A 15,088-nucleotide genomic window follows, 5' to 3' on the forward strand; every position below is an offset into this window, starting at 1 on the left:
TTTCTGATTCTCACCAAAACTCTGAGAAATAGGTTTATATAATGCAACTTACAAATGAGGAAATAAGACTCAAAGGGTAAGTAATTAGCCCAAAATAGTAAGTGGGGGATTCTGATTCAAGGACACATCTGTGTGGCACTGAAGCCCAGGCCTCCAGAGTCCACCCACTCCTCCATTCCATGGATTCCTGGCCCTGGGTTCAGGTCCTACAACCTCACTTAGCCACTATCCAAATGTTAGCAGTCCCTCAAAACCACATGGGAACCCTTGTGAGCAGCCCAGATAGGTCATCTGGGCACACACTAGCTAATGCAGTATAAAAAATGATTGTGAAAATGAACACACAGCTTTGTTTTTCTCATTCCACATTACCGTTAGCACCTGTACTTTACATTTCTTTAATGACGGTTGAGACACAGAGCAAGGAGTGAGGTTACCACAGTCTAAGTGCTTTGCCCATTTTAAAAAATAAATGGGGCCGGGCGCGGTGGCTCAAGCCTGTAATCCCAGCACTTTGGGAGGCCGAGATGGGCGGATCACGAGGTCAGGAGATCGAGACCATCCTGGCTAACACGGTGAAACCCCGTCTCTACTAAGAAATACAAACAATAGCCGGGCGAGGTGGCGGGCGCCTGTAGTCCCAGCTACTCAGGAGGCTGAGGCCGGAGAATGGCGTGAACCCGGGAGGCGGAGCTTGCAGTGAGCTGAGATCCGGCCACTGCACTCCAGCCTGGGCTACAGAGCGAGACTCCGTCTCAAAAAAAAAAAATAAAATAAATGGAAACTGGTTAATTAATCTATCTCAAAGATTTTTCATCTTTAATGATGTCCTAGTTAAAAACTTATCCTGGCATCAAGATCAACAAATAATAAATTACAATCCCTCAATGCCAATGGAAAGAAATCATTTAATCAAGAATGTACTCTCCCCATGAGAGAGCCATCTCCTTTTACTTACATGCCATAATCCCTTCTTTGCCAACTTTTCTATTACAGATTGCCACACTTCTGTTGGGAATCCAGTTGTGAAAATATGATCAAAGCAAGGCAAGAAACTTTGCAAAACAATGGAGTCACCTGAAAGAAAGTTTCATAATTTAGGGATTTTAATGTAGGTGAAGTCTACAGCATTTCAGAAAAGGTCCTCCAATTAAGTTCACACATAGATAAATGGTAAATTAAAGATACCCAAAAGAAAGGCATTTTCAAAGTAGTATGAAGCCCTTTATGATTGATTGAAGTGGCCATTATTTCCAGTTCGTCATAAAATCAATCCCCTAAGAGTTAGGCAGCATAATTAACATTCGCTTTGCCTTTCTAGTTACCAAGCCCAGTGATACATGCTTATATTTAATCCCTCAAACAAACCACTAAGGAAGTGCCTATTATCTCCACTTACAGAGGAGGAAATGGAAGCTTAAGTTACAATACTCATTTCCTTTAAGAAAAATGTGACAAATATTATTGTTACCCAAAACATTAGAAACTATGACAAATGAAGATAGGTTTCATGGCATATCATGCAGTTAGTTCATGACAAGAAACAAGACTGGAACCCACATCTACCAACTGTTGTCATCAATACACATTCTTCTGACCTGGTGGCCTATTGACCTATTGCACCTTGTGATCCTCCAACCACATTTCTCAAATTCATGGATGAGAATGTCCGAGGGGACAGGTCAAGAGTCAGAATAACTTGGCACCTCTTCCAAGGTTATTAATTTCAAAAAATAAGTAAATATCAAAACAAACGTATACCATATGAAAGGATACGAAGTTTCCCATAAATGTATTTTTCAAAATTTAGAAACTGGGCCACGCCAATTTCTTTACCTTCCAAAAAGGAGTGCTTTGGTAAATAAAGTATTGGATGCATCGTCCTAAGAAGTCCTGTTAACTGCCACCTTTCAGGTTGGGGGCAGAATGAAAACCACCCAGGCAGTCATCAAGAAGCAGTTGTTTGGAATTCCCATAACTCTGGCCTGGCTTCTGACAGAATAGTGACATTTAAAAGATGCAGACGGCTGGGTGCGGTGGCTCACACCTGTAATCCCAGCACTTTGGGAGGCCAAGGCAGGCAGATCACCTGAGGTCAGGAGTTTGAGACCAGCCTGGCCAACAGGGTGAAAGCCCGTCTCTACTGAAAAAACAAAAATTAGCTGGGCGTGGTGGCAGAGCCTGTAATACCAGCTACTAGGGACGCTGAGGCAGGAGAATCACTTGAACCCAGGAGCTGGAGGTTGCAGTGAGCAAAGATCGTGCCATTGCACTTCAGCCTGGGGGAAAAGAGTGAAACTCCATCTCAAAAAAAAAAAAAAAAAAGATGCAGAGAAACTGGGTGCAGTGGCTCACGCCTGTAATCCCAGCACTTTGGAAGCCGAGGCAGGTGGATCACCTGAGGTCAGGAGTTCGAGACCAGCCTGGCCAACATACTGAAACCCCAGATCTACTAAAAATACAAAAATTAGCCGGGCATGGTGGCACGCGCCTGTAGTCCCAACTACTCAGAAGGCTTAGGCAGGAGAATCTCTTGAACCTGGGAGTCCGAGGTTGCAGTGAGCCTAGATTGCACCACTGCACTCCAGCCTGGACAACAGAGCAAGACTCCGTCTCAAAAAAAAAAAAAAAAAAAAAAAAAAAGATGCAGAGAAGGCAATGGGGAAGTGCAGGCCAAGTCATCAGGTTAGGAAGAAAATGAAACCAGCCCTGACCACTGTTGGCAAAAGACTGACTGAAGACCTGTGACTCATCAGCACCTATCAAGAGACCTTCTACTTCCGTGTCTAGGGCACATGGCTGCACCTGCCTCTAACTCCTTCCCACTGCCTGCTACTCCTCTGGTCCCCTCTCTGTACCGAACTTGTCAAAATCTGTGGGATTCCACTCACAGACCACAAAAATTGCTTTCCCACAACTGCAATGGGAACAGTTTGATTGATAACAGTCTATCAATTGTCAGCTGTGGTTTCCCCACATTTAAAAGACAAAGACCATTTTTCAGAAATTCTAACGTGCCATTTTTCATATTCTAACATCTCTGAAATCAGGATGTGTCTTACAATCAATGTTGTCTCTCACTGGCACAGCATAAATTAACAGCACATCTTAGTGCAACTTAAATTTGATCAAACACCATATTTAAAAACAACAGCCTAGGTATTGGCAGTTCTTTAGACTGCACCATCACTGGCAAGGAGTGAAGTTTATTACACTGTGCTTTACCAGTTTCTGGTTTTGCCTTATCCAGGCCACTGACAAAGCTATGTCTTAGGCCAGGTCATTAAAGTAGTAGCTTAATGCAGTGACACAAAAAGTTCCCCTCCCTGCTAGGCTGAACACACGAGTCCTCTGCTGATTCTGCAGTGCCAGGCAGTGAGCTTCACAACCCTGACACGGAACACCCATTATCAGCTTTCACAGGACCCTCCATCGGCCCTTCCAGGTTATTTTCATAGCAAACAAATATTTTCTCAATAGAGTGGAAAAATACATGTGAAAAACCACAGGAAAGACCAGGCACGGTGGCTTATGCCTATAATCTCAGCACTTTGGGAGGCCAAGGCAGGTGGATTACCTGAGGTCAGGAGTTTAAGACCAGCCTGGCCAACATGGTGAAGCCCCATCTCTCCTAAAAATACAAAAAGTTAGCCAGGCAGGGGGGTGGGCACCTGTAATCCCAGCTACTCAGGATACTGAGGCAGGAGATTCCTTTGAACCCGGGAAACAGAGGTTGCAGTGAGCAAAGATCACGCCATTGCACTCCATCCTGGGCAACAAGAGTGAAACTCCATCTCAAAAAAAAAAAAGGAAAAGAAAAATCACAGGAAACAGCAAAAGTCACATCAGGAGAGTAGTATAAATACGGAAATCCCTATGAATAGCAACACAAAACACTTAAGAAGTCTGAAACCAGCCGGGCAGGGTGGCTCACACCTGTAATCCTGGCACTTTGGGAGGCCAAGGCGGGCAGATCATGAGGTCAAGAGATCAAGGCCATCCTGGCCAATATGGCGAAACCCCATCTCTACTAAAAATACAAAAAATTAGCTGGGTGTGGTGGCGTGTGCCTGTAGTCCCAGCCACTCAGGAGGCTGAGGCAGGAGGATCACTTGAACCCGGGAGGCGGAGGTTGCAGTGAGCCGAGATTGCGTCACTGTACTCCAGCCTGGAGACTAAGTGAGACTCCGTCTCAAAAAAAAAAAAAAAAAAAAATGAAACCAAACACCCAAAGCTTTTAGTTATTTATGCAAAAAGTACCTTATTGTTTTTACAAAGGCAGAAGCCACCGAATCGTCCAAAATGCTTTCTAATGTGTGAACTAGTTTCATTAAACTACATAAATCAGCCACAAAGAAACACCCAGAAATTATCTCCTCATGAGCCTGAGTCCCCAGGAGCTATTCGAATAAAATAGCAAGGACTTTACAAAAAGTTTCCCCAGTTCCAACTTACTGCTCATAGTGGTGAAGATTCCAACAAGGAAATCAGCAACTGGTGCCTGGTCTTGGCTTCTCTGCACAAGTCGCAGACCCTCAAAAAACATGCGAGCAGCTTCATAAGACTGGTGTAACCTCAGCAAGGAATAACCAGCTCGGTAGTATCCCTGGAACATGATAAAAAGCAAAACTGTCATGTATCACATCTCCTTTAACCTGCTGGTGAAAGAAAAAACAAGATTGGCAACATGGGAAATCCAACTCTAAAACTCTCACGTCTGACTGGGCACAGTGGCTCATGCCTGTAATCCTAACACTTTGAGAGATCAAGGCAGGAGGATCGCTTGAGCTCAGGAGTTGCAGGCCAGCATGGGCAACGTAGTGAGACCTTGTCTCTACTAAAAAGAAAAGAAAAATTAGCTGGGCATAGTGGCATGTACCTTGTAGTCCCAGCTACTCAGGAGGCTGAGGTGAGAGGATTGCTTGAGCCCAGAAGATCGAGGCTGCAGTGAGCTACAGTCGTGCTACTGAACTCCAGCCTGGGCAACAGACTCATATCCTGTCTTACTTCTATGTAAACAGGGATTTCTAACCAACACTGGATACAGGGTTTCCACATTATATTCTGTGCCACATTGCTCTGTCATTTAACTGCCAAGAAAAGAATCACTTTCAAATCCATGACTTATATAGCATCTAACATATGACACAGAGAGAAGAAAGCAGGTCTGCTTCCAGTTACATCTCTGGTTGGTTGGTTTGTTATTGACTGATTGACTGATTGAGACAGGATCTGGCCCTATCACCTAGGCTGGAGTGTAGTGGCATGATCCTGGCTCACTGCTACCCTCTAACTCCTGGGCTCAAACTAGCCTCTCATCCTAGCCTCCCAAGTAGCTAGGACTACAGGTGTGCACCACCATGCCCAGATAACTTTTCCATTTTTGGTAGAGACAAAGTCTTGCTATATTGCCCAAACTGGTCTTGAACTCCTGGCCTCAAGCAATCTTCCTGCCTCGGCCTCCCAAACTGCTCAGATTATGAGGCCAGGGTGCAGTTCAAGTGAGCCACTGCACCTGGCCTTATTTATTTATTCATACTTCAAGTCACAGCTTGGGCCAGAACAGAAGAATGAAAACAGTCCTTTGATTGGTGTTCAGGAAAAGAATGAGACTGATATGAAAACAAAGGTGTTTTTCCTGTCCCTTTCAAAGTAAACACAATTTCTACTGGGTGCATAAGAAAACAAATTGTAATGACAAACACTGAGATTTTCTGAGTTCTACATTATAAGTGATATTCACAAGAGTCCAAATAAATATTTGATTTCTACAGAAAGAAGAAAATTACAATGATCAATAGAAGAAAATGGTCTAGTTTTGCCTATATACAAATAATATGACTCTCAAATGGGAATAAAATGCAATTGCCTACCTCACATTGATCACCTGAATCAGCATCAGGGATCTACCAAAACAATTTTCTGTCTAAGATGACAGAAGGTCGGGTGCAGTGATTCAGGCCTGTAATTCCAGCACTTTGGGAGGCCAAGGCAGGAGGATTGCTTGAGCCTAGGAGCTCAAGACCAGTCTGGGAAACATAGTGAGACCCTGTCTCTACAAAAAAAAATTTTTTTTTAATTAGCTGGACATGGTGGTGCAAGCTTGTAGTCCCAGCTATTTCAGAGGCGGAGGGAGAAAGATCACATGAGCCCATGAGGTGAGGCTCCAGTCTGGGTGACAAAGCAAGACCCTGTCACAAAAAAAAAAAAAAAAAGGAAGAAGAAGAAAACAGGTGTCTACCAACTGGGTTCATAAAAAAGGAAGTACTTTAAAATTTCACATAACACCAAATTTCTGACTATGTAATTACTTGTTTTAACCTTCATTTTGAAAGTCTGAAGACCTCAAATAACAAAGAGAGGAGGGAAAAAAAGTTGTGTTTTGTTTTTTCTAAACAGGCAAGCTGGTAGAGAATCTCCCATTTCTTTGCCTTCCTCAGATTCAAGATTTTTTTTGTTTGTTTTTTTTTTGTTGTTGTTGTTGTTTGTTTGTTTGTTTGTTTTGAGGAAGATGAAGGGGATCAGAATATGCCACCCTAAAATATGCCACTTTGGCATAAGGATTATTTTGAGCTGAAGGTATCTGAGATTCAACAGATGCAAAAAGAAGCCTCCCCTGAGCTTCACTTAACTGACTAAAAAGCAGAAACTCTGAAGAAATGAGGACTGCCATAAATCTCTTCTCCCAGGGAAGTTTTATGGCCATGAAGAAGAGAGAAATTGAGCACAAAGACTGGCCTGAACAAATCTTGCTAAGATAACCCTTATCTTCCATTACTTTCCCACATATATGCACCTTCCCACAGTTTGCAGCCCCTAGAGACCTAAAACTCTTTTCCTTTGTCTTGTCACATCCCCACAATTTATTATTCTTTATTAAAAATATCATAGAAGATCTCAGGCCTGTCCACATTTTTTGGAGCTTTACTTCTTTTCTAGAAAGATTCCTTTGACACATAAAAGTTAACATCTAATGAAATATGTATGCTTTTCTCCTGTTAATCTGTCTCTTGTCAATCTAATTTGCAGGGCCTCAGCCACAGAACCAAAAGAAGGTAGAGGGAAAATTTTTTGTCTCCCCTATAGAGGACAATGGCGGCGGGGAAGGGGAGAGAGGATGGAGAGAGACTCCCAGGAGCTCTGGGTAAGAGCTGGGAAGTGGCCCTGGTTGCTGTGCTGTCAGGGGTTGCTGCAGGTTTGGCCAATCAAGGAAGAAGCCCCTTGATGTAACAGCATCAAGTCCGTTGGGCCACAGTCACAGCCTCCACTTCCAGGATGTGGGCAAAACCCAAATATTAATACTGTCCCAGTGAGAGGATTGGGAATATCCTAAAATACCTTTGGGAAGAAATTTCCCAGGAATGCACTCCCATTTTCAAAACTAGTCAATAAATTCTAAAGCGGAGGTATCCAATCTTTTGGCTTCCTTGGGTCATACTGGACGGAGAATTGTCTTGGGCTACACATAAGATCCACTAACACTAACGATAAGCTGACAAGCTTTAAAAAAAAAAACACAAAAAAACTCAATGTTTTAAGACAGTTTATGAATTTGTGTTGGGCCACATTGAAAGCTGTCCTGGGCCAGGGGTTGGACAAGCTTGTTCTAAAGTATTCGTCCTCCAACAAGAAGTTTAAGAGTCAGTGTCACTTATTATGTAAAATATCCAAATCCCTCTCTTAAAGTACTCTATAGGTCAAACCTCCACCACTCCCTTCCCATTGTATTTTGTTTCTAGCAGTCACACATTGTGTGTTGCTTCAGATGCTCCAGAGTGGCTATTGAATTTAAGGACTCTGATTGTAATGCTCTTCTTCTCCCCAGATTGAATGCAAACTACTCAAGAGCTAGGATGAGTCTTCTGCTCCTTTTGTCTGCCTTGAGGCACCAAGAACAGTAAAGATGCCAGGAAGAGTGGCACTCAGGGCATTTTTGATGAAAAAACAATCAAATGATGTTTATTGACCTTTGTTAACAACTGTAAATGGTCTTAATGACCTCTCAAATTTCCAAGATCCCTCCAAAGAGCTGGTTTCTACTATAAGAAATGCCTCCTGAAGAATCGGTTTTGTGTCATCCACCCAGCTTGCATGTGAAGTAAAGCTTTGCTCAAATGAAACTTGTGAACAGCAAAGAACGTGAACGGTGAACAGATTATGAGTTTGGGTGTAACTACATCAGAACAAAACAAGCTCCTCTGTGATTTCCATTGTGCTCCATCCACTATGAGGCCAAGTGCATTCCTACAAAGTGCATTTCAACACTAGGCGATCCCTGTTTTTACCCTTCTCCAGATAATGATCACATGCCCCATGGGCATCTGTCTGAAGAGATTTGAACTAGAAGCACTCCTAGCATTTCCACTTTTAAAAGGAATGGAAAGAGGCAGGCTAAGAGGAAGGCAGCTGCCACCCCCGGGTGCCACTGCCCCACCACACCTTCACTCATCCTTTCATACCTTCATCCACTACCCCAACACTCTCAAGTCATCTCCCCACACCTTCACCCTCCCACCCAATACCTTCACGTAGGTTGGATCCCATTGGAGACATTCCTTGGCAGCAACAAATGCCTCATTCCACTTCCCAAGGCTGAAAAATGCATTTGATTTATTGCACAGCAGCACAGCCAAGTCCCTCGGGGGAACCCTGTAAGAACAAACCGGTGGTCTGTCATGGTTCTGCAAATACAGAAAACAGTCCTTTAAGTCCCCCCAATTCGATGCTGGCTGCTGCCATCAGGAAGCGGGTTTCAGTAGGAAATGACTCATTCATGCTTATCAGATGAGTCTCCCAGACCCCAAAAAAGCCTGGAACATTTACAATATATAAATCTGTCCTTCCTCACTCCCAAATACTCTGCTCCCATGTTTTAAAGACAATCGTTCTCAACATGTTGATTTCATCTCTCATTGATCTCCACGCTTATTCATTTCATCTCCAATGCCAGCCCTCAGAAGAATGCGCTGCAGGTAAGAGGCCTGTGCAGGCCCTGGGAGTAGGGCCTATAAAGCAGGGAATTCTATAGTCTTGGTACCCACAGTGTAGACCAAAGGGGAGGCAAGAACTCTGGGTGAGTACAGCCCTGGCCCCACAGACTCCTGCCTGTGAGGAGGGGCACAGCTGGAAGGTGGCCAAAGGAGGGCCCTTTAAAGCGTAGCAGGGCAGGGATGGCTCTGGCCTTGGCCTACAGGTAACATAGCTGCAAGTTAATGCTGCAACCAGGCCAGGAGAAGAACAAAAATTCAAAGCAAACCACAATATATCAAGAGAAGCCCAGCTACCAGTGGAATATAAGACACACAAATAAAAAAAGCAAGCCTTATGACTTCTTTTTTATTTAATATCTTTGAGACAGAGTCTCGCTCTGTCTCCCAGGCTGGTGTGCAGTGGTGCAATCTTGGCTCACTGCAACCTCCGCCTCCTGGGTTCAAGCGATTCTCCTGCCTCAGTCTCCCAAGTAGCTGGGACAACAGGCATGCACCACCACACTCAGCTAATTTTTGTATTTCTAGTAGAGATGAGGTTTCGCCATGTTGGCCAGGATGGTCTCAAACTCCTGACCTTGTGATCTGCCTGCCTCAGCTTCCCAAGGTGCTGGGATTACACAATTAAGATATTAAATAGGCCAGGCGCAGTGGCTCATGCCTGTAATCCCAGCACTTTGGGAGGCTGAGGCCAAGGCAAGGAGTTTGAGACCATGCTGGCCAACATGGTGAAACCCCATCTCTACCAAAATACAAAAAATTATCTGGGTGTGGTGGGGCGCACCTGTAGTCCCAGCTACTTGGGAGGCTGAGGCAGGAGAATCGCTTGAACCCAGGAGGCGGAGGCTTCGGTGAGCCAAGATTGCACCACTGCACTGCAGCCTGGCAACAGAGCAAGACTCCGTCTCAAAAAAAGAAAAAAAAAAATCTTAATTGTAAAAGTAATACAAATCGCTGTAGAATAATACAAAAATCACTGTAGACAATGCAGATAAGCACAAAAATATTAATAAACAAAGGAAAAATCATCTCCATTACTGTCCCCACCCTCAATGTTTTGTGTCTGGCTTCTTCGGTGGCACACCATTCCCTCTAGGTGAAGGGATGAGGCCCCAGAAGCACACAGGAGGCAGTGGGTCAGGCAGTGAGGGATCAGCAAGGGAGCTGTGACCACAAGTGTAAGAGATGCCATGGTGTCCATCCCAGACACTCTGGCCAGTGCAGCCATTCCCAGCTGCAGTGTTTGTTGGCTGCAAATAGAAGTTCTCCGCACCCTGTTCTCCAGCGATTTATCCTCAGCCTAATGAGAGCTACCCCCTCCCCAGGAGGTTACACCCACACTATGGACTGAACTTCCCCTGCCCCCAACTGCCAAAAAAAAATCCCTGTGTTGAAGCCCTAACCCTCAATGTGACAATATTTGAACATGGGAGGCCATTGGGAGGTAATTATGTTTAGATGAGGTCCTGAGGGTGGAGTCCTCATGATGGAATAAGAAGAGACACTAGACAGCTTGCTCTCTCCCTCTTTGCAGGTAACACAGTGAGAAGGCAAACGTCTACATGCCAGGAAGACAGCCCTCACAGGGAACAGCTTGATCTTGGACTTCCCAACATGTAGAACTTTGAGAAATAAATTTCTGTTGTTTAAGCCACTCAGTCTGTGCTATTTTGTTATGGCAGCGCAAGCAGACTAATATAGCCCCACTCCCTAGGATGACTGCCGGGAGCCAGACAGCCTAAAACCAGTGACTGACTGATATAAGAATCAAAAGGTTAACCTCCTTGCCTCAAAGTGGAACCAGCTCTGCAGTACGATTCATGATCCAGAGCTGCCCATAGGATCAGGTGAATCTTGCTTGGTTTAGACACCATCCCTGCTTAGAGCCTTCCATTGTGCCATCCTGACTCCCTCAGTCCCCTTTCTCCTGCAAGTATGCTGTAAATCACGTGCACCTGAGTCTCAGCGTTAGCTAGCTGTGGCAGGAATGCCAGAAGCAGGCAATGGGCAAGGGGAACAGTGTCAGAAAGGCCCCATAAAAGGCAATATGACAGTCCAGGCAGAAGTCCCAGTAGGGGTCACACAGTAAGTGGTGGAGCTGAGCTTTGAACACACATAGTGTGGGGTCAGTCTACAACCATAACCACTATACAATTCTACCTCCTTCTAAGAAAGCTGAATGTTTGCCTTGATCGAGGATCTCTAGACCTAGCTCTGACGCAATTCTGGTATGTACCAAGACGAGGCAGAACTGCAGAAACTGCAGACACAAGCCAATTACACTCAACTCAAGCTCAACTAGAGTGTAGACATCAAGGAGATGGGAGTGGGAGGTGGAGCCGTGTTTCAGTAATTTAATTTGGTGTCATTTCCTAGCACAAGTTTAGGTTGTGTGCACCCTACAGATGCCAACCTCTGCTTGCTCTACTGCAGCTGTTCCAAAAGGATGATCTGGGAACTTCTGGGGACCTTTAAGGTCACTGCAGGTGATCCACAAGGTGAAAATACTTACACAGTCATGGTAAGCTGAATAATAGCCCCCAAATACTGTTCTTTTTATGGAAAAAACAAACTTCTGTAATTAACAAACAATGAGCAGATATGATCAATTTAAGGATTTTAGGAATAAGAGATTGTCCTGAATTATGATAAAATCACAAGGGTCCCTGTGAACGAGAGACAGAGAGAGACATGAGCACAGCTGAGAAGAAGGCAAGGTGATGACAGAAGCAGAGACTGGAATGGTAAGCTTTGAAGATAAAGGAAGGGGCCACAAGCCAAAGAATACACACTGCCACTCAAAACTGAGAAAGGCAAGGAAGGCCCTCAGAGCCTCCACAAAGAACCAGCCCTGCTAACACATTGGTTTTAGCCCCATTAGACTCATTTAGAACTCCAGACCTTCAAAACTGCAAGAGAATAAATTTGTAATACAAATTTATTTAGGCTTTAAGCCCTAAATTGGTGGTTAACTTGTTATAGCAGCAACAGGAAACTAATACAATAAGTAAGACACCATGTGCCTTGTTCATACTCATTCCCTCACACTCACACAGGGAGTTTTCCAGAAGCTATATGACATGTGATATTGCAACAGACTGAATACAGATGTAAGAAGCCAGCTGTCTTTTATGGAGACAAGACATTAAGAAGGAGATTTACAGAAATGTGCAAGTTTTTGTTTTGGAAAATACACTTTAAAAATACAACATGTGATAGATTTACTGATTTTTTTTTATTATTATTTTTGAGACAGAGTTTCACTCTTGTCACTGAGGCTGGAATGCAATGGCACACCTCGGCTCACTGTAACATCTGCCTCCCATGATCAAGTGACTCTCCTGCCTCAGCCTCCCGAGTAGCTGGGATTACAGGTGTGCGCCACTACGCCCAGCTAATTTTGTATTTTTAGTAGAGATGGGGTTTCACCATATTGGCCAGGCTGGTCTCGAACTCCTGAAGTCAGGTGATCTGACCACCTCGGCCTTCCAAAGTGCTGGGATTACAGGTGTGAGCCACTGTACCTGACAAATGTATTGAATTTTTTTTTTTTTTTTTTTGAGATGGAGTCTCGCTCTGTCACCCAGGCTGGAATGCAGTGGCGGGATCTCGGCTCACTGCAAGTTCCACCTCCCGGGTTCACGCCATTCTTCTGCCTCAGCCTCCGGAGCAGATGGGACTACAGGAGCCCGCCACCACACCCGGTTAATTTTCTGTATTTTAATAGAGACACGGTGTCACCCTGTTAGCCAGGATGGTCTGGATCTCCTGACCTCATGATCTGCCCGCCTCAGCCTCCCAAAGTGCTGGGATTACAGGTGTGAGCCACCGCGCCCAGCTGATATTTTTAAATAAATACATATTTTTTTCATCAGTTTTAAGTTCTCACATATTGTATTGACAGCTACAGCCTACATAAACAGAAGGAGCTCTTTAGGTTCCTCAGCAATGCTTTAAGCATGTTGTGATACTACAATGTTGGAGAACAGATCTACAGGAAGCTGAAGGGGCAGGGAAAGAGAAAGTGGACCTTAGTGCCCAGCGGGGTGTGCACTGTGGCCAGGGAGTAAATGGCATAGATAATAAAGAAGATGAAGTGAGGCCGGGCGCGGTGGCTCAAGCCTGTAATCCCAGCACTTTGGGAGGCCGAGACGGGCGGATCACGAGGTCAGGAGATCGAGACCATCCTGGCTAACACGGTGAAACCCCGTCTCTACTAAAAAATACAAAAAACTAGCCGGGCGCGGTGGCGGGCGCCTGTAGTCCCAACTACTCGGGAGGCTGAGGCAGGAGAATGGCGTGAACCCGGGAGGCGGAGCTTGCAGTGAGCTGAGATCCGGCCACTGCACTCCAGCCTGGGCGGCAGAGCGAGACTCCGTCTCAAAAAAAAAATAAAATAAAATAAAAAATAAAAAAATAAAAAATAAGAAGATGAAGTGAATGACGAGGAGGTTTGTTCGAGGACTTCAGCCATACCGTTAAATCTGACACCTAGCCAGCCAGAAGGGGAAGTTTTATCAACAGTCCTCTGTGTTTCACTTTCTATTTCCCTTCTTACACAATCCCCATTCAGTTTTTAAGCTGACAATGCAGAGAAGATAAATAGGAAGTGAGGGAGAAAGAAAACAGAAACAAGGTGGAATGATAAGAAATGAAAAGAAAACATAAGGAACAGAGTCTCCATGTACTGAAAAAGAAAAGATGAGGTGAAAGTGCAAACACTTACCCCCACTGGTATAACTGCAGGAGAATCTGGATGGCTTCATCGTACTTTCTGATAGCCAAAGAGAAGTTCCCATTCTTAAGAACCTGGTTGCCGGATTCTTTCAGCAGCTCAGCATAAGCAGTCAGGTCCATCCTGTGGGGAGACGGGGGAGAGGCTTGCTGCCAGACCCGTGCTGGGCATGTTCACCTTCCTGTCTGCCTTGCTGAAATCTGGAGGAGTTTGTTCACTATGGCCCCACCTACCTTCGAAGGGCACATCTTGGCAACGCCTCTCACCACCAGGAAACCAGGCAGAGTGTCTGACAAGACCATTTCTTTGTCAGTTCTTTTCTATTCTCAAGGGTGGTCAGACCAATTCCATTTATTCAGCATTAATGATCTGGAGGAGGCTGCTTCCATGCATGAGACAACATAAACCTGGTAGGTAGTGAGTGCTATCCCTGTAACTGGCATTATTATTAATCTCATTTACCCATCACCATAGCCCACAGGAAGGCATTGTCCCTACTGTTCAGATGAGGAAACTGAGGCTCAGAGGTTCAAGTCACTTACCTAAAAATCTGCTAATGGCATTTCCCATTTCTGACCCCAGATCTGACTAATTCCTAGTTTCTGCTCTTGACCACTGTACCACATCACGTACTGGTAAAAACAAAACTCAGCTGATAGTACTTCCACTCTCTGAGAAGATGGGACACGGAGGGGAGATGAAGGCCCCAATATACAAGAGGCTAGGACACAGAACCATAACCTCTGTCTCTCCTGTCCCCCTCCTTTCTTAAAACACTATAAAATAAGCCTTGAAATATTTGTCCTGAGACAGCCATTGCCTGCCTACTTGTTTGTGTCCCCCAAGGGCATTTTCCTCTTTCAGGCCATACCCCTATTTTGTTTATTTTTTTAGCCACATGGCCTCGAACATAAGGAGTACTTAAATATCTGGTATAACAGTTTGAATTGCCAGACCCACAGAAGACGCACGTTACTGATTTTCTCCAGTGTGCCCTGGGTGGTTGGAGAGAACTGCCTGGCAGCCCTGACCACATGGGGGGCCTTGGTAAGTGTGCTGAACAAAGGCAGGAGAGGAGAGCGCCCAGGAAGACCTTAAGAAACAGCTGCCACGGAGACAGGGGAAAAGTGGGGGTCAGAGGAGAGGTCCTTTAGGATTGCTTCCTCTCAAGATGGCAGAGGGAAAGGCAAATTGGTAGGGTAGGGTAGGTCTTAAATATGTGGACAGTTTTGGGTATTCACAGATGACATGTACCTATGGGGTCATAAAATTTATTAGGTGTCTGGATGACCAACACAATTCTTGGATAGATAGTAATTATTAAGTTTATCATTTCAAATCCTGGTAAGGGGTCAGAGGGGGAAAC

General features: G+C 44.8%; 1 protein-coding gene across 3 annotated transcripts in view; it reads right to left on the reverse strand.

Moving 5' to 3' along the window:
* The window catches only part of LOC105480172 (tetratricopeptide repeat and ankyrin repeat containing 1), a 128,964-nt gene that overhangs the window by 76,383 nt on the left and 37,493 nt on the right, over nt 1-15,088 (reverse strand). For all 3 annotated transcript variants that reach the window (XR_011619957.1, XM_071091418.1, XM_071091417.1), the window contains exons 2-5: nt 13,714-13,845; nt 8,523-8,649; nt 4,456-4,606; nt 959-1,077 (exon numbers count right to left, since the gene is read on the reverse strand). Coding sequence is in view for 2 of the 3 variants with exons in the window: in XM_071091418.1 (XP_070947519.1) it covers nt 959-1,077; nt 4,456-4,606; nt 8,523-8,649; nt 13,714-13,845 (529 nt within the window). In the remaining variant the exon portion in view is untranslated. The remainder of the gene's footprint in view (nt 1-958; nt 1,078-4,455; nt 4,607-8,522; nt 8,650-13,713; nt 13,846-15,088) is intronic.

This window comes from Macaca nemestrina, chromosome 2, assembly GCF_043159975.1.
Source record: "Macaca nemestrina isolate mMacNem1 chromosome 2, mMacNem.hap1, whole genome shotgun sequence".
Taxonomy (NCBI): Eukaryota; Metazoa; Chordata; class Mammalia; order Primates; family Cercopithecidae; genus Macaca; species Macaca nemestrina.